This window comes from Hemiscyllium ocellatum, chromosome 6 (assembly GCF_020745735.1).
Source record: "Hemiscyllium ocellatum isolate sHemOce1 chromosome 6, sHemOce1.pat.X.cur, whole genome shotgun sequence".
In the NCBI taxonomy this organism is placed as follows: domain Eukaryota; kingdom Metazoa; phylum Chordata; class Chondrichthyes; order Orectolobiformes; family Hemiscylliidae; genus Hemiscyllium; species Hemiscyllium ocellatum.
This window is the reverse complement of record NC_083406.1, coordinates 17,411,839-17,438,742: the sequence shown is the minus strand read 5'-3', so window position 1 is coordinate 17,438,742 and position 26,904 is coordinate 17,411,839. Positions and strand designations below refer to the sequence as shown.

Below are 26,904 nucleotides of genomic sequence, written 5' to 3'. Positions count from 1 at the left end.
TGTTTTTCCAGCACCACACTCTTGATTCTTACAAATGGAGATTTAACTGATTAATGGAAGCCTATCAGTGAGATTCAAATTAAAACAGCCTTAATTCTTAAGCTTTGATCCTGTTTTCCTGTCTAATCCACTGACTTCATGTCATCAATTCTTTCACAAAGCGATGCCAAATGTAGAGGCTGGATCAACTCACCTTTCTGTTTTCAGATAAGGCAACAGCACTGAATGAGGTAATTCAGCCCATCGTACCTGCGTTGGATCTTTGAAAGAGTTTATCTAATGCGTCCCACTCCCTCAGCTCTTTCCTATAATGCTGAAATTTATTTTCCTTTTCAAGGAACTCTCCAATCCCAGTTTGAAAGTGGCTGTTGAATCTGCCTCCACTACCCGATTAGGCAGTACATTCCGAATCACAACAATTTACTGCCGTAAACAAAAACTCTCTTCATCTCCTCACTGGTTCTTCCATCAGTTACCTTAAATCAGTCTCCTCTGGTTATTGACTGTCCTTCCAGTGGGAATCATTTCTGCTTATTTATGGCATCTTGCGAATTTCGAATACTCCTAAATTCTCACAAGTATTGTGATAAGTGACTGCTTTCATGGAGAATCAATGCACCAGGGAAATCACTGGAATTATAAATTTGTCTCATGCTCGCTGCAAGTTTTTGTTGGTATTAAAGACTGGGGGAGAGAGTCAGACTTCACTTTCAACATCAAAGGCAACACATCAAGGATTTCATCTTTCAAGGGTTTTATTGATGCCAGGGTCCAAGGACAGTCACAAGGTCACAGCATCGTTCATCTCTTCATCACTGCTTCTTTGACTGACTGAACCAATTCAACCTGTTTCCAGTTCAAGTAAACACCTGCTACATCGCTTTTTGTACTGTAGTTGTGAGACTTTCAAACCAAATACAAATAATTCTACCTTTAAAGGGAACTGCCAGCCTGATTCTCATTGCTCTATCTGTGTCGATCAGGTCTTTAGCTGCCTGGGTCCATAAATTCTACAACGTGCTTCCTCAATCTCCCAACCTCTTTCCACATCTCTCTACCTTTAAAATGAGCCTTAAAACTTGTATTTGTTGACAGAGCTTGTAGCCATCTGCCCCAATAACTCCTTATTCAGTTCAGTGTCACATTTTATTTGATTAAATCTTGGGACTATTTACTACAATGGAGTGTCACCCATGGTTCACTGTGTAGCACTCTCACTGCTGAGTCAGCAGGTTAGGGTTTCAGGTCTTGGCCCAAGATTTTAACATGCCACTCTGAGGTTCATGCTCCTGGTGTTATGCTGATGGAGTGCCGCACTGTCAGAGGTGTTATTCTTTTGAACGAGATGTAAAACCAAGACCCCATCTGTCACCTCAGGTGGTTGCAAAAGGTCAATGGCACTTTTTGAAGAAGCACGGGGGCTTTTTCTGTTGTCATAATCAATAATTATTCCTCAATCAGCCACCACCACAAAGCAAGTTATCTGGTCATTATCACTTTGCTATTTGTCGAAACCTGCTTATCCAAATTGGTTTTTGCATTCCCAGCATTGCAACTGCAATTAGACCAAAATATATTTCATTGGCTGTTGAACCTTAGGGTTCTGGTGCATGAAAGGAATTATATAAATGCAATTCTTTCCTTTTTAAATAATGTGTTGTTTAAGTATTTTGTTGTTATTGTCAATCTTTCAAATGTATTTCATAGACATACAGAGAACATAGAGATCAGAGGAACGCTATATCACTCAGTTGCCAGAGTGATGGGCTACACATGAGTTTTTATCCCACTTTACATTGTCCAACTATCTTTCCGATACTTTCCCCCTCATGTACCTATTGAATGTCCCATTATTTGTGTATTGTCTATGTATTGTGTTCACCATTCCATGGGTGGTATCGTATAGGGGTCTGAGTGACATGGGCTAAGGTGAGATACGTGGCCAATTCAGGAAAAAGTGTGGCAAGGCCTATCTCAACATTCAAGTCTGTTATGCTTGAACAAGCAGTATGAGTGAGATTCTCGCTTGGCAGTAGCAAGATGCTAAATGATGCTCATTATCATTTGTAAACATTTTGTTACTGCCAAAATATGCCTCCATTAATACTGTGGCAGGAGGCTGGAAGAACACAGCAAGCCAAGCAGCATCAGGAGGTGGAGAAGTTGACATTTTGGGTGTAACCTTTCTTCAGGACTGGGGGTGGGTGTAGGGGGAGCTGCAGATAAAGGGGGTGGCGGGACCAGAGTGGTGAAGTGGAGCTAGGTGAAGACAGGTAGAGGGTATGACCTGGTTGGTCAATGGGAAGAATGAATCTGGTTGGTAGCAGGGAGGAGTGGATGGGAGGAGAGGGGCTAGGAGGGGAGTCAGGTGATGGGAAGGGAGTTATGTGAAATTGGAGAACTCAATTTTGAGTCCTTTAGGCTGTAGTCTGCCCAGGCAGAAGATGAAGTGTTGTTCCTTCAATTTGCGGTGGGCTTCATTGCTACAATGGAGGAGGCCAAGGAAGGTCATGCCTATTACTAGTGAGAGACCTATCTTAGAAAACCTGAGGGACTTTGGGAAAACCTGTCAATGAAGCCAGAGGAGATACCAGGCTGAATCAGCTCTGAATGATTGCCACATTGGACATTGAGCAACAGTACTTGAAGGAACGGAGCATGAACACCAGCCAAATGCATTCCTCCAGACATTGACAACTCATCACAACCATCCTGGCATTCCCACAATGCACCAACAGTGCACTCTGGCAGCACAGACTTGTCTCGTAGCGTGCACCAGAAACCAGCAACGTCCACATTCTCACATTTGGGTGAGAATATTTCTCCTGAATTCCCTCAGTATTTACTGTGGAAAATGATATGGAAGATATAGAATGTAGGAAAATAGAAGGTGACACCTTGAAAAATATCCATATTACAGAGGAAGAAGTGCTGAATGTCTTGAAATGCATAAAGGTGGATAAATCCCCAGGACCTGATCAGGTGTACCCTAGAACTCTATAGGAAGCTAGAGAAGTGATTGCTGGGCCCCTTGCTGAGATATTTGTATCATTGATAGTCACAGATGAGGTGCCGGAAGACTGGATGTTGACTAATGTGGTGCCACTGTTTAAGATGGGTGGTAAGGACAAGCTAGGGAACTATAGACCAGTGAGCCTGACGTTGGTGGTGGGCAAGTTGTTGGAGGGAATCCTGAGGGACAGGATCTACATGTATTTGGAAAGGTACGGACTGATTAGGGATAGTCAACATGGTATTGTGCGTGGGAAATCATGTCTCACAAACTTGATTGAGTTTTTTGAAAAAGTAGTAAAGAGAATCGATGAGAGCAGAGTGGTAGAGGTGATCTATATTGACTTCAGTAAGGCGTTCAACAAGGTTCCCCTGGGAGACTGTTAACAAGGCTAGATCTCACGGAATACAGGGAGAACTAACCATTTGGATACAAAACTGGTTCAAAGGTAAAAGACTGAGGATGTTGGTGGTGGGTTGTTTTTCACACTGGAGGTTTGTGACCAGTGGTGTGCCACAAGGATTGGTGCTGAGTCCTCTACTTTCCATTACTTATATTCATGATTTGGATGTGAGCATAAGAGGTATAGTTAGTAAGTTTGCAGATGACACCAAAATTGGAGGTGTAGTGGAGAGTGAAAAAGGTTAAAATCTTCGAGGAGAAAGTGAGGTCTGCAGATGCTGGAGATCGGACCTGAAAATGTGTTGCTGAAAAAACGCAGCAGGTCAGGCAGCATCCAGGGAATAGGAGATTCAACGTTTCGGGCATATTCCTGAAGAAGGGCTTATGCCCGAAACGTCGAATCTCCTTTTCCCTGCATGCTGCCTGACCTGCTGCGCTTTTTCAGCAACACATTTTCAGCAGTGAGAAAGGTTACCTCAGATTACAATTGGGTCTTGATCAGATGGGCCAATGGGCTGAGAAGTGGCAGATGGAATTTAATTTAGATAAATGCGAGGTGCTGCATTTTGGGAAAGCAAATCTTAACAGGACTTATACACTTAATGGTAAGGTCCTAGGGAGTGTTGCTGAACAAAGAGACCTTGGAGTGCAGGCTCATAGCCCCTTGAAAGTGGAGTTGCAGGTCGATAGAAGTTGGGAGGTCATCTTGTGGCTGTACAGGACATTGGTTAGGCCACTTTTGGAATATTGCGTGCAATTCTGGTCTCCTTCCTATCAGAAAGATATTGTGAAATGTGAAAGGATTCAGAAAAGATTTACAAGGATGTTGCCAGGGTTGGAGCATTTGAGCTACAGGGAGAGGCTGAGGGGTGACCTTATAGAGGTTTACAAAATTATGAGTGGCATGGATAGGATAAATAGACAAAGTCTTTTCCTTGGGGTGGGGGAGTCCAGAACTAGAGGGCATAGGTTTAGGGTGAGAAGGGAAAGATATAAAAGAGACCTAAGGGGCAACTTTTTCACAAAGAGGGTGGTACGTGTATGGAATGAGCTGCCAGAGGATGTGGTGGATGCTGGTACAATTGCAACATTTAAAAATCTTTTGGATGGGTATATGAATAGGACGGGTTTGGAAGGATATGGGCAGGGTAGTGGCAGGTGAGACTAGATTGGGTTGGGATATCTGATCGGCATGGATGTATTGGACCGAAGGGTCTGTTTCTACGCTGTACATCTCTATGACTCTGATTGGATGACTGAGCTGATGTCAGTCCAGCTCAGTCATCCTGAGAACAATGAGACAAACAGTCTACTAGACATTTAAGGTTTGGGGAATACGTAATGATGGACAAGGACTTCCGGTGAATTAGACTCAAATCAAGGGCAAGTACAGAATAAAGAATAATTGCTTAAGAGAGAAAATAAAGCATTATTAGAATCTCAAACAATGATTTACAACCCGAAGGAATGAAACTCCATAATTTTTGATTGTTTGCATTCTGGGTTTAGCAGCTTTGGTAGTCATGACAATTTTCATCTCATTGTAAGGAGTCACCTCCCTGTATTACTAACCACAAGCCCAAACCTTCTGTGGGGATTTTAATGGGCAGTCAATATGCAAGTGCACCTTTTTCCTGAAACTCATGTGGGGATTGAGAATGAAGTGCAGTTTCTGTGAGGCCACTGCCAAATGCTTCATCAATTCTTTGTGACGATCAGAAGGAATCACCACATTACGATGGGAGGATTTACACCTCAATAATGGAAACGTTCAGCAAAATTTGAATGACTGTTCCTTAATTAGTACTTTTTGTAAAAACCATTCTTGTCTTTGTATTGTCAAGGAGTTTAACTCACTGACTGACTGTTCTATTTAGGAAAATGCCAGTGTGGTCAGTGTACTTGTTTCCCACCGGGAGATAGGCGTGTCTATGGAAAAAAGTGTGAATGTGATGACCGGCAGTGTGAGGACAGTGAAGGAACCATCTGTGGTGGTAGGTGGTTTTATTTTTGTCTTATATTATAATAAGAAAACTAGACACTGTTGCAAAGCAGAAAAGTCCTTTTCATTCAATGAATTGTTCACTACATCAATTTGCAGCAAATTAGTCATCCCGGTGCCTTAAACTTCAGAGACATCTCTAGTGATTCTGCCAATGATGCAACTTGCATATTTATTTATTTATTTATTTTTGAGGATATGAAAATTGCATTCAAGCCCACTATTTATTATCTATCCTGAAGTTCTCTGATTTGACAGCAGTGATTCAGTTGGCAACACACTCACCTTTGGGTTCAAATCCGACTCCTGGGCTTCACTACAAAAGACATTGCACTGTAGGACAGAGGAAGTGCTGCACCGTTGGGGTGCCAACCTTCTGATTGACCTTTAAACTAACGCCCCACCTGACTGACTGAGTATCTGTAAAAGATCCGATGCCACCTTTTTGAAGAAAAGTACCGAAGCTACAGCTAGTGTTCTGGCCAATATTTATCCTGAAATTAACATCAGACCAAAATAGATTATCTGGTCATTGTCATAGCGTCATAGAGATGTACAACACGGAAACAGACCCTTCGATCCAACTGTCCATGTCGATCAGATATCCTAAATTAACCTAGTCCCATTTGTCAGCATTTGACTATATCCTTCTAAACCCTTCCTATTCATTTACCCATTTAAATGTTGCAATTGTCATATTTCTGTTTGTGAAAGCTTACCCTGCATTAAACATCTGCCACATTTCAAAAATATTTCACTGGTTAAAGGCACTTTAATACATCTGCTGGTGTGTAAAGTGTTATTCAAATGGAAGGATTTCCTCCTTCCTTCTTTATTGTCCCTGAGAAGATAGTGGTGTGGAATCCTCTTGCTCTGTTGATATCGGTATACCATTGTGCTGCTCGAGAGAAAGATCGAAGATTTTGATTTAGTGACAGTAATATAATTAGGACAGGATGTTGTGTGGCTTGGAGAGGACATTGGAAGTGATGACTTTCCAAAAGGCTAATGATTGCTTTGTCATTAACTGGACTAACACAAGAACATGTTAATCTGCTGCAATAAACCTAAAGATGGAAGCAATGAAGAATTAATTTCAATTGATGCTGATAGTTAAAAAGTGACACCAAAAACTAACTTCATTCATCCTCATCTTCATAACTTATCACAACTGGGCTCTATTTATAACAGAGTAATTTTTAATCAAATCTCCAAACAAACCATGATTTGATGGGAAGATAAAAATCAAACACTTTGTGCTCATTAATGTATAACATTGAAATGGAAAGAATGCAGAAAAGTAAAAGGCAATAATTTGTAATTAAAATGACAACAAATCGCAACTCCAAGCACATACCTCACATTGCAATGCAGTAATTATCTCCATGCTTCTCCATGCAATTCTCACACACTCAGTCTTCGAATTTATCATTCACAGTAAAACATCATAACAACACTTTTAGGATAGAAAGTGTTGAAATTCTTTATGTCATTGAGTTTGTATTAATTTTTATTTTGTGTATTAGATTTGCCATCATAAAGTAAATATTATATTTGCACACAGATCTCTGAAATAGAGTAATCAGGAACAGAAGGATGCCATTTTGCCCATTGAGTCCATGGCACACTTTGAAATCTTCAAGCGATGGATTAAGAATTCACAATTGATAAAATCGAGTATAGGAAGGAACATAAAACAGTTTCCCCATTTAATTTAAATCATGACTGATCTGTATCTGAACTCCACTAACCTGCTTTGGTTCTGTAAGCCTTAGTATTCTTTACAGAACAAAAATCTACCACTCAATTTATAAATGTTTAAATATTTTACAATGTGTCCTGAACCCTTGCAGCACTGAACCCTTGCAGCACTGAACCTCTGCTGCATCTCACTCCAAGGCCACCAGCTCCTTGCTGAGGTGCTGGGCTCAGAACTGAATGCAGTGCAGCCAATCTCAAGTGCAGAATTTAAACATCTCTGAAATCAGTCTGCAGATTAATTATCTATACAATAGTAATTAGCAATGTCAAATCTAACCTGCAAAACAGAAAACTAATATAATGTTAGCAATGTAAACAACCTCAACATTGTACCATGTCATGTTTACTCCAGGACTCATATCTAAATGTGTACAAGGTTTTAAAACAAAGAAACACTCTCATCACTATGTCTGCCAATTTAAGTGATGAAATTTCCAATGAAGTCTGTTCATCACTGTGCTAGTAAAAATGTACTTTGTCTGCTTACAATGATTTTATGAAGATAGGAACAACATTCATGTCCGGATTGCAAATCCAGAACTTAACCTTGGCTAGTGCTCACCTCTTAATTTGGACCTAAATGCCCGAATGTTGTTCATCATCATTCCTGATCTGTCTGTGTTCTTCCAATATTCTAGCTGGTGGTGTTGCTCACAAAGGCAAACATAAAAATGTTTCTGTATGGAATGATTGATCCGACAGTAGTTATAATGGCCTTAATTGGATGGTATAGTGGGGGAAACATTGATAAAATGGACTTGGGTAACGTCAGCTGTCATTGCAACTCCCATCCTTTCACATTCAAGATGATACGGGGCCACTTGATCTTCAATCTGTTTGGGGAACTATAGGGGGTCGGTTCACAGGTTTGCCCTCTGAAGTGCAACAAATCTCAGAAACAAATAACCAATTTTTACTAATATAGCACTCTTAATATAGTAAAACATTCCAAAGCTCATCACAAGAGTGACTAATAAACAAAACTTGACACTGAGTCAGCTAGTCAAAGAGGGAGGTTTTACAGATTGTTATAAAGGCGGAGGGAAAATCGAGAGGTGGAGAGACTTAGAGAGTGAATTCCACAGTTAAGAGCCTTGACAACTGAAGGTGCGCTGGCCAATGGTGAAGCCAGTAAAAATTTGAAAGTGGAGGAGATATTGGAGAAACACAGATGCTGCAAAGGATTTTAGGGCTTGAGGAGATTACAGTGAAGCAATTGAGATATTTGACCAGAATTTGAATCGAATTGAATTGAATTGAATTTATTGTCATGTGTACCGAGGCACAGTGAAAAGCTTTGTCTTGCGAGCAATCCAGGCAGATGACATAATTATGTAGCATAGATAAGTAAATAATAGGTAAACAGTAGCAAAAACAAAAACACAGGTACAACCAAATGTTAAGAGTTTGTGAGTCCATTAAGTATTCTAACAACAGTAGGGTAAAAACTGTTACAAAACCGGCGTGTGTGTGTGTGTGTGTGTGTGTGTGTGTGTGTGTTCAAGCTTCTGTACCTTATTTGACAGCTAAGAAGATTATCTCAGATTACAACAGGATCTTGACCAGATGGGCCAATGGGCTGAGAAGTGGCAGTTGGAGTTTAGTTCAGCTAAACGTGAGGTGCTGCATTTTGGGAAAGCAAATCTTAGCAGGATTTAAACATTTAATGATAAGGTCCTAGGGAGTGTTTCTGAACAAAGAGACCCTGGACTGCAGGCTCTTGGCTCCTTGAAAGTGGAGTTGCAAGTAGGTAGATAGTGAAGAAGACATTTGGTATGCTTTTCTTTATTGGTCAGAGTATTGAGTACAGGAATTGGGAGGTCATGTTGCGGCTGTACAGGACATTGGTTAGGTCACTGTTGGAATATTGTATGCAATTCTGGTCTCCTTCCTATCGGAAAGATATTGTGAAACTTGAAAGGATTCAGAAAAGAGTTACAAGGATGTCACCAGGGTTAGAGGATTTGAGCTATAGGGAGAGGCTGAACAGGCTGGGGCTGTCTTCCCTGGAGCATCAGAGGCTGAGGGGTGACCTTATAGAGGTTTACAAATTTATGAGAGGCATGGATAGGATAAATAGGCAAAGTCTTTTTCCTGGGGTCGGGGAATCCAGAACTAGAGGGCATAGGTTTAGGGTGAGAGGGGAAAGATATAAAAGAGACCTAAGGGGCAACTATTTCCCGCAGATGGTGGTACATATATGGAATGAGCTGCCAGAGGAAGTGGTGGAGGCTGGTACAATTGTAACATTTAAAAGGCATTTGGATGGGTATATGAATAGGAAGGGTTTGGACGGATATGGGCAGGGTGATGGCAGGTGGGAGTAGATTGAGTTGGGATATCTGGTCGGCATGGAAGGGCTGGACTGAAGGGTCTGTTTCCATGCTGTACGTCTCTATGACTCTATGATAATTATAATGTTGCTATGCTGGGAACCAATATAAATCCAGGGCACAGGGGTGAAAGATAAATGGGGCTTGCCATAGGTTATGTTACTGGCAGCAAAGGTTTGGATGACTTCAAATTTACAGAGAATGCAATATGGAACGAACGGACAGGAGAACTGGCCAACACCATTCTCTGTAAATAACAATATTGCAACATTAATGTTAGATACTGTAGCATAATGGTTAGGAATCTGAAGCAAGATGAACTAATAAACTGACATTTGAAAAACAAGCACAAAAGTAATCAGCCAGGATTAGGTTGAAGTGAAATAGAGGTGAATTACTTTCATGTAATATTGGCAGTACCCGTTGGTGCCGAGAGTAAATCATAAAGTTTGGCAGTGTTCGAAATATTTCGAAATTGCTCTGAGATGCAGGCAAAGCTATCTTGTGCTGTTAAGTGAGTAATTGTTTCAAACATAGCGCCAAATTGTTTTATGATTGATTGCAAAATAGTCATTGCTTTCTTTGTTCGTTTTAATTAGTTTTGAACAATTATTTGGAACAACTTAGCAATTTGAAGCTGAAAAACATTTTGTGCTTTTTTTTGATCAATTATGGGCCCTTCTATCCAACCTCAGTAAAGTGAGGGTCACCGTCTCGTGAAAAACATTTCATTGATCGTTTAACAGATCCAATTACAGCTCAGACTAAAGTTCTCTGCATCACTAATCTGAGATACATTTGAGCTTATAACAAGTAATATTTTCCCTGGTCACTGTGTGCCTTGTGAAAGCATAATTGAACAAGTCCAAACATTTTGAGCTGCAGTGACCTGTAATCAATAACCAAGGCCAGTAATAGTGAAACGACTATTTATTCAAGGTTCATTCAGACTTTGATTAAGCAATATGAAAGGGTCCCAGATGGATATAACCACTGATTATAAATCTGCTTGATGATCCATAAGTTAATAAAGAAGACAATTTGAAGAATGGCAAGGAAATTGGAAATATTTCAAATATTACTCTAAGGTTTAGGCATTAATGGACGCTTGTTGGTTTGAAGTTAATTCACACAACAAAATCTAAATTAACCAATTGAGAGTATAATTTGTGTTTAAAGCATGGTCATTCTATGCTTACTCACCCAACAGGCAATGGCATCTGCTCATGTGGTCGATGTATCTGCAATGACGACTGGTTTGGGAAATACTGCCAATATCCGAGGACTTGCAACATGCCAGAAGAAAGAAGCAGGAGTCTATGTGAATCATTCAATGGAACAATCTGCTCTGGCAAGGGTGGGGACAGCCCACGTGATTCCTGAAATTGTTATTTATCTCTTATGTTTGTTCTGTTTTTTAATCTTGAATGGTATGGCACAAAAGAATGCCCATTTGGCCATGTGTTGTTGTTGTCCATTGACCTATGAGAGATGATGAACATGCAGCAAATTTAGGTGGATGTTCTTCATATGGTGCAGCCTTGCTGATGGCTGCAGGGCCCAAACCTTGAGGTTTTGCCACTAATGAAGCTGCCGAGTATTGTTATAGGTTGTTGTTTTTGATGTTGGCATCTGTTGCCATGCTGTGTACATGGTAGCATGTACAAACCAACAGGAAGGTCTTTCCATTTTCTCCTTTTGCCAGGTAATGATTTACACTTGTGACTTTTGATACTTTGGGGTTTTCTGTCACACTTATAGACATGCTTGAAATGGAGCATTGGATGCCCCATTAGTCCTGCAGCTCCAGCTACCTCACTGTCCAGATGGGCATTAACTGTCTTCCGACTTGTAGATATGCCTGATCGTAGAAGTGGCCTTTGTTTGATGATTACGAACAAACTCAGAGGCTGTGCCTTTGAGAAGACAGCCACACTTGTTATGCCGCATCCTACCAGGGCATCCCTATACTGTGCAGCAGATAGCAAAGATGGAAATGATTCAGCTTCTTTTCCTGCAAGTCGTAGGTTGACCATGTTCCACAGTCATAAAACAACATGTTTTCTGAGACTGCAAGCCCTCTAAGCCATCAGTTTGGGTCCTAAGGGTCAACTTGATGTTATTTCATGTACATTTTGTGAGGCGATCGATGGCGGTAACTGCTTCTCCCGACTGTGTGGTACTGCTATCCAATTAGTCCAACCCTGCTGCTCTTTCCCAATGGTGCAACAATTTTCTTTTCAAACATTTCTGTTTTTAAAGTTATTGTTGAACTTGCTCTCACAATCCTTAAGGGCATCAATTTCCAGCTCATAACTGGTTCATTTGTTCATTATTTTATATCTGCATCCTTTGCTTAATGCTCTCTTGCCAGTGGTAGTTTCTGCTTACCGTATCAAAACACTCTATCAATTGCACATCAGCACAGCAAATTATATACCTTGGCCCTTATGTGAGTGGAACATGAATTCTCAGTGGCTGCTGACCTTTACCTGTTGTTAGTAATATTTGACTGAGCATTGCTGGGTTTTGATTCCAAATCATAAATTTTGCAGCACAAATCTTTTCCAGGTTCCTGCCATTGTGGAAAGTGTATATGTGGCTCACCCCAGCAATGGTATATCTCAGGTCAACTCTGTGAATGCGATGATCGAGAATGTGACAAGCACGAAGGTGTCATCTGCACCGGTAATTACTGTTTTCTGAATTTCTAATCCTCTGGGTCATGCATACCATTGCAGGGATTGGACAGCGCCCTGGATCAGACTAAACTTGACAAACTCTGAGTAGTTTTTATAATCTCACTAACAATTACAGACATTCAATAAGAAAATCTGAAGGTTGAAGCATGCCATTAATTAAGGATAAACCACATGGTAATTTTCCAGTGACTGAGAATCTGATTTCAAACAGTTTTTGCTCTGGATGAGTGCTGAAGTTGAAGGGGGTTAGTGAAGGCAGAGGGTTTGAGTCATATCTAAGAATTTCTGGGAGTAAAATAAACATTGCATAGTCTTTCTTCAGATATTAGAACTGTTACAATGGAACAAAATATCTACAAGAGAAATTTGTGAAAGGGATCTGAGCAGTGGTGAAGGACAAGGCTGGTAGGTATGGGGAATGCTGGATGACTCATGAAATTTGGTCAAGAATAAGAAGGAAGCATGTGGTAGATTTATGCAGCAGAAATTGAGTGATTCCCTGGAAGAGTACAAAGGCAGTAGGAATATACCTAATAGGGAATTCACGAGGTCAAAAGGAGGACATAAAGATAGCTTTGGTAAATAGGGCTAAGGAGAATCCATAGGGGATTCTACAAATACATTAAGGACAAAAGGGTAACAAGTGAGAGAACAGGACCCCTTAAAGATCAGTAAAGCCACCTATGTGTGGAACCGTAGGAGATGGGGGAAATACTGAACAAGTACTTTGCATCAATGTTTACTGGGGAGAAGGATGTGGAAGTTAGAGAACTTTTGGAAATAAATAGTGACATCTTGAAAAATGTCCATATTACAGAGGAGAAGGTGCTGGGTGTCTTAAAATGCATAAAGGTGGATAAATCCCCGAGACTTGATCTCTGTGGCAAGCACGGGAAGAGAATGGTGAGCCCCTTCCTGAGATATTTGTATCATCAATAGCCACAGGAGAAGTGCCGGAAGACTGGAGGTTGGCAAACGTGGTGCCGTTATTTAAGAAAGGTAGTAAGGAAAAGCCAGGGAACTATAGACCGGTGAGCCTGACATAAGTGGTGGGCAAATTGTTGGAGGAAATCCTGAGGGACAGGATTTACAAGTATTTGGAAAGACAAAGACTGATTATGGAGAGTCAACATGGCTTTGTGAGTGGGAAATCATGTCTCACAAACTTGACTGAGTTTTTTGAATGAGATGGGGGCAGAGCTGTATTGTAAGTATGGCGTTAAGTATGGCATTCAACAAGGTTCCCCATGGGAGACTGGTTAGTAAGGTTAGGTCACAGGGAATACATGGAGAACTAGCGGGCGGTACGGTGGCACAGTGGTTAGCACTGCTGCCTCACAGCACCTCAGACCCGGGTTCAATTCCCGACTCAGGTGACTGACTGTGTGGAGTTTGCACGTTCTCCCCATGTCTGCGTGGGTTTCCTCCGGGTGCTCCGGTTTCCTCCCACAGTCCAAAGATGTGCAGGTCAGGTGAATTGGCCATGCTAAATTGCCCGTAGTGTTAGGTAAGGGGTAAATGTAGGGGTATGGGTGGGTTTCGCTTTGGCGGGTCGGTGTGGACTTGTTGGGCCGAAGGGCCTGTTTCCACACTGTAAGTCTAATCTAAAAATCTAATCTAGCCATTTGGATACAGAGCTGGCTTGAAGGTGGAAGACAGAGAGTGGTGGTGGAGAGTTGCTTTTCAGACTGACAGCTTGTGACCAGTGGAGTGCCGCAAGGATCGGTGCTGGGTCCACTTCTTTTCTTCACTTATATAAATGATTTGGATGTGAACACAGGAGGTATATAGTTAGTACGTTTGCAGATGACACCAAAATTGGACGTGGAATGGACAACGAAGAAGGTTATCTCAGACTACAATGGGATCTCGATCAGATGGACTGAGGTGTGGCAGTTGGAGTTTAAGGTAGATAAATGTGATGTGCTGCATTTTGGAAAGGCAAATCAGGTCAGGACTGATACAGTTAATGGTAAGGTCCTGGGGAGAGTTGTTGAACAAAGAGACCTTGGAGTGCAGGTTCATAGTTTCTTGAAAGTGGAGTTACATGTAGATAGGATAGTGATCAAGGCATTTGATATGCTTGCGTTTACTGGTCAGTGTATTGAATACAGGAGTAGGGAAGTCATGTTACAACTGTACAGGACATTGGTTAGGCCACTATGGAATACTGAGTGCAATTCTGTTCTCCCTGCTATAGGATGTTGTGAAATTTGATAGGGTTCGGAAAAGCTTGACAAGGGTGTTGCCAGGATTGGAGGGTTTGAGCTACAGGGAAAGGTTGAATAGATTGGGGCTATTTTCCCTGGAGGGTCAGAGGCTGAGGAGTGATCTATCAAGGTTTATAAAATCATGACAGGCATGGATAGGGTAAATAGACATGGCCTTTTCCCCGGTGTGGGGGAAATCCAGATAGAAAACATAGATTTAAGGTAAGAGGGGAAAGATTTAAAAGGGACCTAAGTGGCAGCTTTTTCATGGTGTGGGTGGTGTGTGTATGCTATGAGGTACCAGAGGAAGTGGTGTAGGCTGGTACAATTACAGCATTTATAAGACATTTAGATGGATATATGAATAGGAAGGGTTTAGAGGAATATGGGTCAAATGCTGACAAATAGGACTAGATTAATTTAGGATATCTGATTGCCATGGACGAGTTGGATCAAAGGGTTCCATGCTGTAATCTTTATGACTCGATGGTTGGCATTGACGAGTTGGACGGAAGGGTCTGTTTGCGTCCTGTACATCTCTATGACTCTATGACATGGGCTATGGGGAGATTTGTGATTTGTTGAAGCCCATCTTGACACTGGGAGCAAATCGTAAAATGTCTTGTGCATTTGCCGAGCCACGAAACAAGCTTCTTGTTAGGCATAGATCATATCTTGATTCAAGTGTAATTGCAATTAATAGAATTATGCTGCTCAGAGGGAAGTCATTTTGCCCATTGTGCTAACTCTTTGTAGGTTCCACATAGTCCCACTTACCCAGCTCTTTCTCCATTACCTTGCAAATGTTTCTTCTTTTCAAGCATTTGTCTTTAAATGTTGCTATTTAATTTGCTACTCCTGCCCTTTCAGGCACCACATTCCAAACCATAACAACTCACAGTGTGAAGTAGATTCCATCTCAGCTCCGACTTCCTTACCTTAAACCCTGGTTACTGACCTTTCTGCCAGCGATTCAGGTATAAATGTTCTTGATAAACCAATGATACATTTTTGAACTTTCAGTGGAACTTCTAAAAAGCCAAGAGAATTAAAAAGAATTATCTCAAAATTGTAGCAAAGGAACAAATTACTCGACCTTACGAATTTGCGTGGCTGTTTATGCTCCAAATGAGCTTACTCCTACCCTCTTCACTTTACCTTATTAGCATACCTTTTTATTTCTTTTTCCTTGATGTGTTTGTATACTTTCTCCTTAAATGTGTCAATGCTATTCACCTCAATCACTCCCTGTGCTGGTGAGTTCCATAATCTCACTACTCTCTGGATAAAGTAATGGACTGCAGCGGTTCAAGAAGGCAGCTCACCTCCACCTTCTCAAGGGCAACAAGGGATGAGCAATAAACACTGGCCAGCCAGCGACACCCACATCCCACAAAAGAATATAGAAATAAAATTAAATTTCTCCTGAATTCTCTGTTGGGTTTATTGATGTCTACCTAATACTAATGATCACTAGTTAAAACGTCTCCTCATAATACAACTTGTCACGTGGGCATCTTCAGATTATGAGAGCTAAATTTCACCCACAAAATTTCTTAGAGAACCTTGACTCTGAAGAAGAAATAAGTCAACCCAATGTAATCGCGCAAATTCAGGCAAAACTGAGAATGATTCCATTATTCAATGCTACCAGTGGGAATTATGGAGGACCTGGCATTTAATTTTCCATTCATTCATTTTAATTTGTTTTCACAATGTTTCCAGATGTGCTTCTGACGAATGATGTTTTTCTCTAGCAGGACCTGATTGCGGGAATGACCATTTGACAATCCTCTTTTGAAACTCAATTCAGTGCATGGTCATAATGTAGTCCTGCAGCAGCTGGAGATTTCGTTCTTAAAGCTGAACAAATTGGTAACTGTATATTCAATCTATGGAGTTTGCAGGCATTAACTGGGGATTCACTTCACCCTCTGGAAATAGGCAACAGACTAACTGTTGTTGTTAGGCTAAGAACAGGATGCTTGTAAATGGGTATTGTCTGTAAATAAACATGGCAGTGCGTGAAGTGGGTCTCCAGAGCTGTCTTTCACCAGCTAGCCCTCTGGATAAGAACAAACATATCCTTCTATGCTGGAGAGGTGAACAGAGCAGCTGAAAATATTAGGAATGTAAGGCAGGTCATTTAAACAGAGAGAAACTAAATTGGGCTTACATGCATACACACACAATTTGCATAGTCCGATTGAAGTGAATGATCCATCTGAACTGATTATCATGAAATTTCTCTCGGTGTTTCTGCTTCTACTTATATCACACTCTTTTTGTGTTGCATAGAAACAGACTTCACTTGTAACAATCTTAAACACTCCAAACCATTCATTAGCACCCTACTCTTACCAATCACATTTCCTCTATATTACTCTGCAGGGCCATTACAATCCTGCCATTCTGTTGATTGCAGCTCTCTGCCCTGTCCACCTTCACCATGTTCAATCTTGTATAGTGGCATCATACATTAAAAGAAATCATGATTATTTATTCTTTCTTCTCTCTGTAATCTTTCTGTAATCCTCAACGGTTAGTTTCATCATCCTCACTAGAAAAGAGTCATAGAGATGTACAGCATGGAAACAGACCCTTCAGTCCAACCCGTCCATGCCAACCAGATATTCCAACCCAATCTAGTCCCACCTGCCAGCACCCGGCCCATATCCCTCTAAACTCTTCCTATTCATATACCTATCCAAATGCCTTTTAAATGTTGCAATTGTACCAGCCTCCATCACTTCCACTAGCAGCTCAATCTATACACGTACCACCCTCTGTGTGAAAAGTTGCCCCGTAGGTCTCTTTTATATCTTTCCCCTCTCACCCTAAACCCATGCTCTCTATTCCAAACCTTGCAGGCAAAATAGAAAGCTAGATCAAATAGGTAGATTGTGAAGAACATGTCTTAAATGAGGAGAGTAAGGAAATATTTAAGCATGGTATTCCAGAGCTTAGGCAGCTGTAGGGTGTCAAGAGTGTGGTGCTGGAAAAACACAGCAGGTTGGGCAGCGTCCAAGGAGCAGGAATCAGGATGAAGGGCTTTTGCTCAAAACATTGATTTTCCTGCTCCTTGGATGCTGCCTGACCTGCTGTGCTTTTCCAGCACCACTCTCTTGACTTTAATCTCCAGCATCTGTAGTCCTCACTTTCACTTAGCTATAGGGTGTCACCAAGTACAAAACCTCTAAAGAATGGTGTTAGGAGACAGCAAAAAAATAAAGGGAAGAACATTTAACTTCAACTTTACAAAGCCCTGGTGGGACAACAGCTGGAACATTTTTTACAGTTCACATCTCAGAAAGAGAGAGATTCAAAGGAATGTTATCAGGGTTGTGAGAGTTAGATTGTAAGGAGAGATTACGTGAGCTCGAATTATAGAATTCCTGCAGTGTGGAAATAAGCTATTCAGCTCATCGAGGTAAAAACAATGACTGCAGATGCTGGAAACCAGATTTTGGATTAGTGATGCTGGAAGAGCACAGCAGTTCAGGCAGCATCCAGCTCATCGAGTCCACACCAACCCTCCAAGGAATATCTCACACAGTCCTCCACCCCTATCCTATCCCTGTAACCCAACACTTCCCCTGGTTAATCCACATAACCTGCACACTATGGACGGTGGGAGAAAACCCAGGCAGACATGCGGTGAATATGCAAACTGCACACAGTCGCCTGAGGGTAGAAGTAAACCTGATTCCTTGGCACTGTAAGGCAGCAAAGCTAACCAGTGAGCCACTGTGCCATGGGAAATGCAGGGTTAGAGGGAAGGAGGTTTGTTTGTAGTTCCAGGCATTTATAGACTAGGTGGATTGGCCATAGGAAATGCAGGGTCGTGGGGATGGGGGTGCTTGTTCTGTGCAGGGTGCTCTTCAGATAGTCAGTGCAGCCAACCTGGGCTGAATGGCCTCTATGTGCACTGTAGGGATTAGAACATAGAACATAGAAAAATACAGCGCAGTACAGGCCCTTCGGCCCTCAATGTTGCGCCGACCAAAGCCTACCTAACCTACACTAGCCCAATAACCTCCATATGCTTATCCAATGCCCACTTAAATGACCATAAAGAGGGAGAGTCCACCACTGCTACTGGCAGGGCATTCCATGAACTCACAACCCGCTGAGTAAAGAATCTACCCCTAACATCTGTCCTATACCTACCACCCCTTAATTTAAAGCTGTGTCTCCTAGTAACAGCTGACTCCATTAGCGGAAAAGGGTTCTCACTGTCAACCATATCTCAACCCCTAATCATCTTATACACCTCTATCAAATCTCCCCTAAACCTTCTTTTCTCCAATGAGAACAGCCCCAAGTGCCTCAGCCTTTCCTCATACGATCTTCCTACCATGCCAGGCAACATCCTGGTAAACCTCCTCTGCACTTGTTCCAATGCCTCCACATCCTTCCTATAGTATGGCAACCAAAACTGCACACAATACTCCAGATGAGGCCGCACCAGAGTCTTATACAACTGCAACATGACCTCAGGACTCCGGAACTCAATTCCTCTACCAATAAAGTCCAGTACACCATATGCCTTCTTCACAGCACTATTTATCTGGGTGGCAACTTTCAGAGATCTGTGTACATGGACACCAAGATCCCTCTGTTCATCCACACTACCAAGTAGCCTACCATTAGCCCAGTAATCCATCTTCTTGTTACTCCTACCAAAGTGAATGACTTCACACTTAGCTACATTGAACTGATTCTATTTGATGTGGACTTGAAGGGTCTGTTTCCACGCTGGAGGGAATCTAATCTCGGCCTCAACTCCTACCTGGTCTCCATAACCCTTCAACCCATTACTAGTTAAAAATCTGTCCATCTTCTCTGTAAATTTATCTCATTGATTCTATGAGATAGCTATATAGTTTTTTTTGGTCTTTGGTGTTAATCTGCTCCACTTGACTAGTTAATATAGTGGAAATGTTAGTGAAGAATCCCTCTTGCAGATATTCCACTGGCATCTGCTAAGGCACAATCTAGACCCCCGCCACAATTGTAGCAAACAGCTGGTAGAATGTGGCAGCTCCATTTTTCATCCCAAACAGCACGACAGTGAATGTGTAATGGTTCTGAGGGTTTAGCAGATGCACACTGTAACTTGGCCTCAGTACTAAGGTGTACTTGCCAGTAATCTTCTGTGAATTATACATTCGTCAAATATTCACTGCCGCTTCACTTTCTCCAGAATATTTTTCAGTATCGGTCATTTGGTTGTCGGAGATGAGATGTTGTGTCTCACGGGCAGAGATTGAGCAGCATGTACTGTTTGGAGTTTAGAAGAATGGAAAGAAACCTAATTGAGATCTAGGGGATGCTGAAGGGATTGACAAAGTAGACGCAAAGAGGATGTTTCCTGGAATGAGCAAATCTAGAATGAGAGGTTTTACGTTAAGGGGTAGCAGATTAAAAACAGATGGGGAGAAATTATTTTTCTTAATGGTTGGGAATCTCAGTAGTTCAGAGGGTGGTAGGTGCTGAGACATTGAGTAAATTTACAGAGGAGATGGACAGATTTTTAACTAGTAATGGGTTGAAGGGTTATGGAGACCAGGTAGGAGTTGAGGCCAAGATTAGATTCCCTCCAGTGTGGAAACAGACCCTTCAAGTCCACATCAACCCTCCAAAGAGTAACCTGCCCAGACCCAATTCCCTCTGACTAATGCACCTAACACTACAGGCAATTTAGCATGGCCAATTCACCTGACCTGCACATCTTTGGACTGTGGGAAGAAACCAGAACACCCAGGGGAAACCCACACAGACACAGAGCAAATGTGCAAACTCCATGTAGGCAGTCACCCAAGGCTGGAATTGAACCTGGGACCCTGATGCTGTGAGGCATCAGTGCTAACCACTGAGCCACGAGATGAGATATGATGTGATCGTATCAAATAGTAGAGTGAGCTCTTGGGGATGAACCGGCTACTCCTGCTCCTAGTTTTTGTGTTCTTCTATGTCTGTGAAATCAGCTGCTTGAAAGTAGTCTTGGGGAGCAATATTATCAGTCAGCAGCTGGAGATTTGTGTCCAATTCTTGACACCAGTCTTTTAGAAGAATGATAAGGCTTTGGAGAGGATGCAGAAGAGATTCATGAGAATGATGTCAGGGATAATGGGCTTCAGTTAAGTGGAGAAATTTGGATTGTTCTTTATTAAGAAATTACAGCAGGGAAGGCCATTCAGCCCACCTGGTCTGGGCTATCATGTATGTTCTATAGTAGCTTCCACTTCATCTCACCCAATAGCATTTCCTTCCATCCCTTTTCCTGTCAGGTATTCATTCAGCTTGCCCTGAAATGTGTCTGCACTATTCACCTCACCATTCCACTCTGATAGTGAGGTCCTCATTCTTACCACTCTCAGAGTGAAGCCATTTCTCCTGAAAGCCCTATTGAACTTATGAGCGATTATCTTACTGTTCTTTACGCAGAGTGGTAAGGGTGTGGAATGCCCTACCTGCTAATGTAGTCAACTCAGCCACATTAGGGAGATTTAAACAATCCTTAGATAAGCACGTGGATGATTTTGGGATAGTGTAGGGGGACGAACTGAGAATAGTTCACAGGTCGGTGCAACATCGAGGGCCGAAGGACCTATTCTGCACTGTATTGTTCTGTATTCTATGTTCTATCTTTTATTTATGATCCTTTGTTCTGGAATGCTGCAAATTGGAACATCTTCTTTATGTCTACCCTATCAAACCTCTTCATGACTTGAAAGACCTCAGACCGGTCAGTCCCCAGCAAAGAGAAAACTATTGGGTAGTGGGCTTGAAGAAGGTAAGTGGAAGAAATAGGAAGGAGCCATGTCCATTCCTATCAATGGAGATATCCCCAAGTGGTGAACAGCATTGTCTCCATTGATTTAATATTGCATGGCCAATTTATTAGCCATGCTGTATTATACAATGTTCAGGGATGCGTAGGTTAAGTGTGTTAGCCATGGGAGATGCAGGGTTACAGGGATAGGGTAGAGGATGAGTTGGGGAAGGTTGGTGTTGACCTGTTGGGCCAAATGGCCTGTTCCCATGCTCTGGGGGTTCTATAAAAATTCAGGTTGATTTAAGAGCTCAACAGTAGTTTTTGGATAGTTAAGCATGGCCACCCATCATGGGGAAGCTTCCCGCTTTCTGGGCACAGCCAAATAGGAGGCCGCCCAGGGTCAAGAGCTCGTCCCAGGCTTGTTTTCAGCATTTTCTATACAACCAGAAAAGGAAAACCAAAACATGGCATTCCAGGAATTGACATGTATAAACTGAAACTTTTATTTTTGTAGGACTGTAGTTCAAAAAAATTGCAACATTGTCATGTAGGTAATTGATATCCATCTCTGCATACCAAGTAGCTGTACTCAAAAATATACATGTCAACATCTGAGCATCAGGAACATTAAGCCAGGATTAATTGATCATTTTCCAGTCAGGAGCCACAGATTTTGTATCTGCAGCAGACAATTTTGTCGGACATTATTCTTTTGAGAGATGAAGATAATACTTAACGCTAAAATCCTAATTTCAGTGTTGAGGGTTTCCGAAAGATGAGCATCCTTACAAATGTAATCATGACATTAGCATTAAAATATCACAGTCTTGGTAGGAGAGTGACCTTCTCAAGTTATTCACAAAGCATCTGTGCTCATTAGTTTAATGAGATGTTAATGAGGGCAGTCACCATGATTTTGCACTGAAATTCAACATCTTAATCTCAGTTTAGCACTCAGGGGAACATCCAACCCCTCGAGCATGTTCTGCCATTCAATTAAATCATCTCTTGTAACTCACCTTCATTCTGCAATCCTCAGCCCTTCACCAAACCAATACTATCAGTTTTGTAATTCTCAATTGATCCCAGCTACAGCACCCTTTTTTAGAGAGTGAGTTCCAGATCCCCACTTCTTCTTATGTGAGAAAGCGTACTCCTAATTTAAGTTCCCGCCCCTTGTTTATTAGCGATTCTCTTTTGTTTATGGTCCTTTGTTCAGGAATACCACAAAGTGGAAACATCTTCTTTATGTCTACCCTATCGAACCTCTTCACAACTTGAAAGACCTCAGACCGGTCAGCCCCCAGCAAAGAGAAAATGAATGGGTAGTGGACTTGGAGAAGGTGAATGGGACAGATTGGAAGGGGCCATGTCCACTCCTATCAATGGAGATATATCCTAGTGGTGGATAGAATTGTCTCCATTGAGGTGGGCTGCCAATTTATTTGCCATGCTATATTATCCATAATGTTCAGGGATGTGTAGGTTAAGTGCATTAGCCATGGGAAATGCAGAATTACAGGGGATGAGTCTGGGAGGGATGCTTTTTGGATGCCCCCTACCAATAGAGGAAATCCCTGCCTTTATCAAACCCTCCAATAATCTTCAACACCTCAAATAGTAGATCCGTACACTTCCGTATACGATGGAACACAAGCCTAATTCGCATCATCTTCATTGAATGTTTTTTAGCATGAGAATCATTCTGGTGTATTTGCACTGCATCTTTCCAAGATCAGTATACCCTTCCTGAGGTAGGAAGCAAGAGTAGGCCATTCGCCCTGGAGGCTGATCATATATCGACCTCTATTCCAGTTCTGATGAAGTCTCACTGAACTCATAATGTTAACTCAGTTTTCTCTCTTCATAGATGCTGCCAGACCTGCTGAGTTTCTCCAGCACTCAGTATTCCATTGGCCTTTCTCGGTGCTTGCTGCACATACGTACTAACATTTCATGAATCATTAACAAGGACGCCCAGATCCTTTGGATATCTGCACTTCCCAGTCTTTTGCCAATTGAGAAATATTCTGCCTTTCTGTTTTTGTCAGATTTGAAGTCTCTGCTCCAAAAAGAATTGAATCTGAATCTTCTACAACTGCAGCATAACATCAAACCTTTTGTTTTTCGGCTAATTTGAGATTTTGGATAAAGACCAACATTCATTACAATCAAAGATGTTTTTTAGTGCCTGGTAACTAAGTTTTGTGACAATAAGGGCTGCATTCTCCCCACCCTCTGGAACTGAATAGGATAGCAAAATGATACCACCTCCATTACCATCTCTGCTGACCTTCTCCAGGATGGGCAAGGGGTGGGGATGAATGAATAGGATGGGGGCAGCAAAGTGAAGCCACTCACCTCATTAACTGGAAATGTTGAAGGTATCAGGGAGCTCATTAACAGCTCACCTTCTGAATTTCCAACAGTTTAGTGTGTGTGTTTGCATGTGCGTGCGTGTGTATGTCCGTGTGTGCATGTCTGTGTGGTGTGTGTGTCTGTGTGCGTGTGTGTTTGTGCATGTGCATGTGTGTCTGTGTACGTGTGTTTGTATGCGTGTTTGCATGTGTGCATGTGTGTCTGTGTATGTGTTTGCATATGTATGAGTCTGTGTGTGTGTACATGTGTAGGTGTTTGCACGTAAGTGCGTATGTGTCTGTTTGCATGTGTGTGTGTCTATGTGCATGTGTGCCTGTGTAGGTGTGTGTGTGTGTGTGTGTGTGTGTCTGTCTGTCTGTCTGTCTGCACATGTGTGTATGTATGTGAGGAGGTTGGAGCAGTGAAATAGGGGAGGTATTAGCATCTCCATGATACTGACCAGATGAAGCTTGGCAGGATGAGAAACAGCACTGAAACGATTTTGTTGATGGAAAATTGTGCAACTTTGGAGAAAAGAACAATTGACCAGCAATGAAATTCTAATAATCGGCCTTTCCCTATCCTATCCGATATCCCAGTTCTCTAGCTTCCCTCGATACACAAAATCTTTTCCATTTTTGTAAGGAACTTGCAATGGGATGGGGGTGTCTCCAGTTGTTGGAGTTCATGTGAATGGCATTGACAGAAGTAGAATGAAAGATCCTGCGTAGAGAATATGAAGAACAAGGTACTAAATTAGAAAACAGAACCTCAAAGGTTATACCTTCCACATTATTACCTGAGCTACGTACATAACATACAGAAGGTACATAAACATAGAGAGATAAGTATGTGACCAAAAGACTAGAGTGGGAGAAGTGAGCTCTTGTACTGTTGGAACAGTTTATACCTGTACCATGATGTCATCAGTGTTCTCGTTAACCACATAAATTAGGGAAGTGGAGAGGGTTTGAAAAAAATAGTGTCAAGGGATCAAATTGTGACAGTTGTGGTACATCAGAAAGTAGGGACGTGAGAGGAAACAGAGGAAAATTATAATATGGATAAAAGGATCAGAGACAGAGAGAAAAAAAACTTGAAACACAGGAATAATCTGAAAAGAATTTACAAATAATAGTAATTCCTAAGATAACAAAAGGCAAGATTAAAAGCTCTAAATTTATGCACATCATTCATTAAGTGAATGAACTGATGAGGCACATTGAAAAAAATAAATATGATCTGACAGCCAATACAGAAATGGGGCTGCAGGATGACATGGATTGGGTCCTGAATATTGATGGCTATTTGGCAGTCAAGAAAAATACAAAGTTAGGCCAAGGTAGCACAATTAATTAAAGATGGTGTTTGTGTTAGAGATGGTTTGGGTTCAGGAGATCAGGATGTAAAATCAGCCTAGGTGGTGACTTAGCCGAGGACAGGGGGTCTATCAGGACCAAACTGTCAAAGCCCAGAGCTCCAGGAGGCATTCTGTGCTTGGGTCAGGAAATACGGCAGGTCTGAGAACGATGGTTTCTGTCTCTGTGACTGGGTGGAGATGAGCAATTGTGGGGAAGAAGTCATTAGTTGGAGTGCTCTACAGGCCCTTTAACAGGAGCATCAGTACGAGAAAATTATACCAAGGTATTGAGTGCTTGCAATAAAGGGATGACAATAATTATGAGTGACTTTAATCTTCATATAAACTGGAAAAATCAGAGTGGCAGCTGTAGCCTGAATGACGAGTTCATAAAATGGTTTCAAGATAGCTTCTTAGAGGAGAATGTTCTGGAACTGTTCCAAGAGCACGTTACATTAGCCTCGGTATCATGTAATGTGACAGGATTAATTAATGATCCCAGAGTAAAGGCATCCCTAGGTAGCTGTGATCGCAGTATGATTAAAGCTTACGTCCAGATTGAAAGGGAGAATTCTGAGGCAAAGGCTGGTATTTTAAAGCTAAATATGGGCAACTATCTGGATATGACAACTGAGCTAACAGAATTGAACTGGCATATCAGTAAGGGGATGCATCAACAGAGAAACAGTGCTTATGAATATTTTTCAGCTAAGTCCGCATTATGTTGAACTTTTAGAGAGATTCCCACCATGAAGTCTAATGAGTTTTCTTACCAAACATGTCTCATTAGCTACCTACCCTGCCCCACAGCATCGGCAATGCCCAATTCCAGCCCCACGTTGCCATGCACCATTCTCAAAGCAGCTCGTTACTCGCCAGATATCACAGACTTCACCACCATTCCTGGCACTTGTGCCATCTTGAAAAGCCCATTGCTTACCTGGCCAAACACTGTCAGTCCAGAGCTGCCCTACACAGTTCCTCTCATTTACCACCAAATAGCAGACAAAGGGAAATCCAATCCTGCTGTGCAGGCAGAGATTTAAGAGGTCCAGGGGACAGGATGGTGCAAAGATAGATTTTCCTCCTCCACCCCCAGGTCCAGCAGGGAAGGTGATGACCTAGTGGTATTATCATTAACTGCTAATGTAGAGACCCAGGTAAAGTTCAGGGCACTTGAGTTGGAATCTTGCAATGGTAGATGGAGGAATTTGAATTCAATTTTCTTTTAAATCTGCAATTAAGAGTCTAATGATGACCATGAATCCATTGTCAATTGTCAGGAAAAGCCCATCTGGTTCACTGATTTCCTTTAGGGAAGGAAACTGCCATCCTTAACTGCTGTGGCCTACATGTAACTCCAGACCCACAGCAATGTGGTTGGCCTTCAACTGCCCTCTGGGCAATTAGGGATGGGCAATAAATGCTGGCCTAGCCAGCAATGCCCCGATCCCATGAATGAAACAAAATGGTTGGAACAGATTGCAAGAGATTCTACTTTTGTTTAAAAAGTAAGAAACTTAGTAAAGGAAATGATGGTCCTTTAGAGTGTGTGAATGGGGAGTTAGTAAATAATAGCTGGTGGATGAGATGAACAAATAGTTTGCTTCTGTCTTCACTATATCGGCTATAAAAGATTTTCTATTCATAACTGTTAGGAGGTATGGGATACAGGGAAGACTGGCTGTCTGGTTACAGAATAGGCTGCCTGAAAAAAGACAGCAAGTGTAGTGGATGGAAAATATTCCGCCTGGAGATTGGTGACCAGTGGTGTCCCACTGGGATCTGTTCTTGGGCCTCTGTTCTTTGTAGTTTTTGTAAATGACTTGGATGAAGAAGTGAAAGGGTGGGTTAGTAAGTTTGCCAATGACACAAAGGTTGGTGGTGTTGTCGATAGTGTTGAGGATTGTTGCAGGCTATGACAGGATGCAGAGCTGAGCTGAGAAGTGGCAGATGGAGTTCGACCTGCATAAATGTGAAGT

At 41.8% G+C, this 26,904-nt stretch overlaps 1 protein-coding gene across 1 annotated transcript in view; it reads left to right on the top strand.

Moving 5' to 3' along the window:
• The window catches only part of itgbl1 (integrin, beta-like 1), a 223,897-nt gene that overhangs the window by 182,690 nt on the left and 14,303 nt on the right, over positions 1–26,904 (top strand). Inside the window, exons 8-10 of the mRNA XM_060826498.1 lie at positions 5,293–5,409; positions 10,722–10,868; positions 12,083–12,199. Of these exons, the coding sequence (XP_060682481.1) occupies positions 5,293–5,409; positions 10,722–10,868; positions 12,083–12,199 (381 nt within the window). The remainder of the gene's footprint in view (positions 1–5,292; positions 5,410–10,721; positions 10,869–12,082; positions 12,200–26,904) is intronic.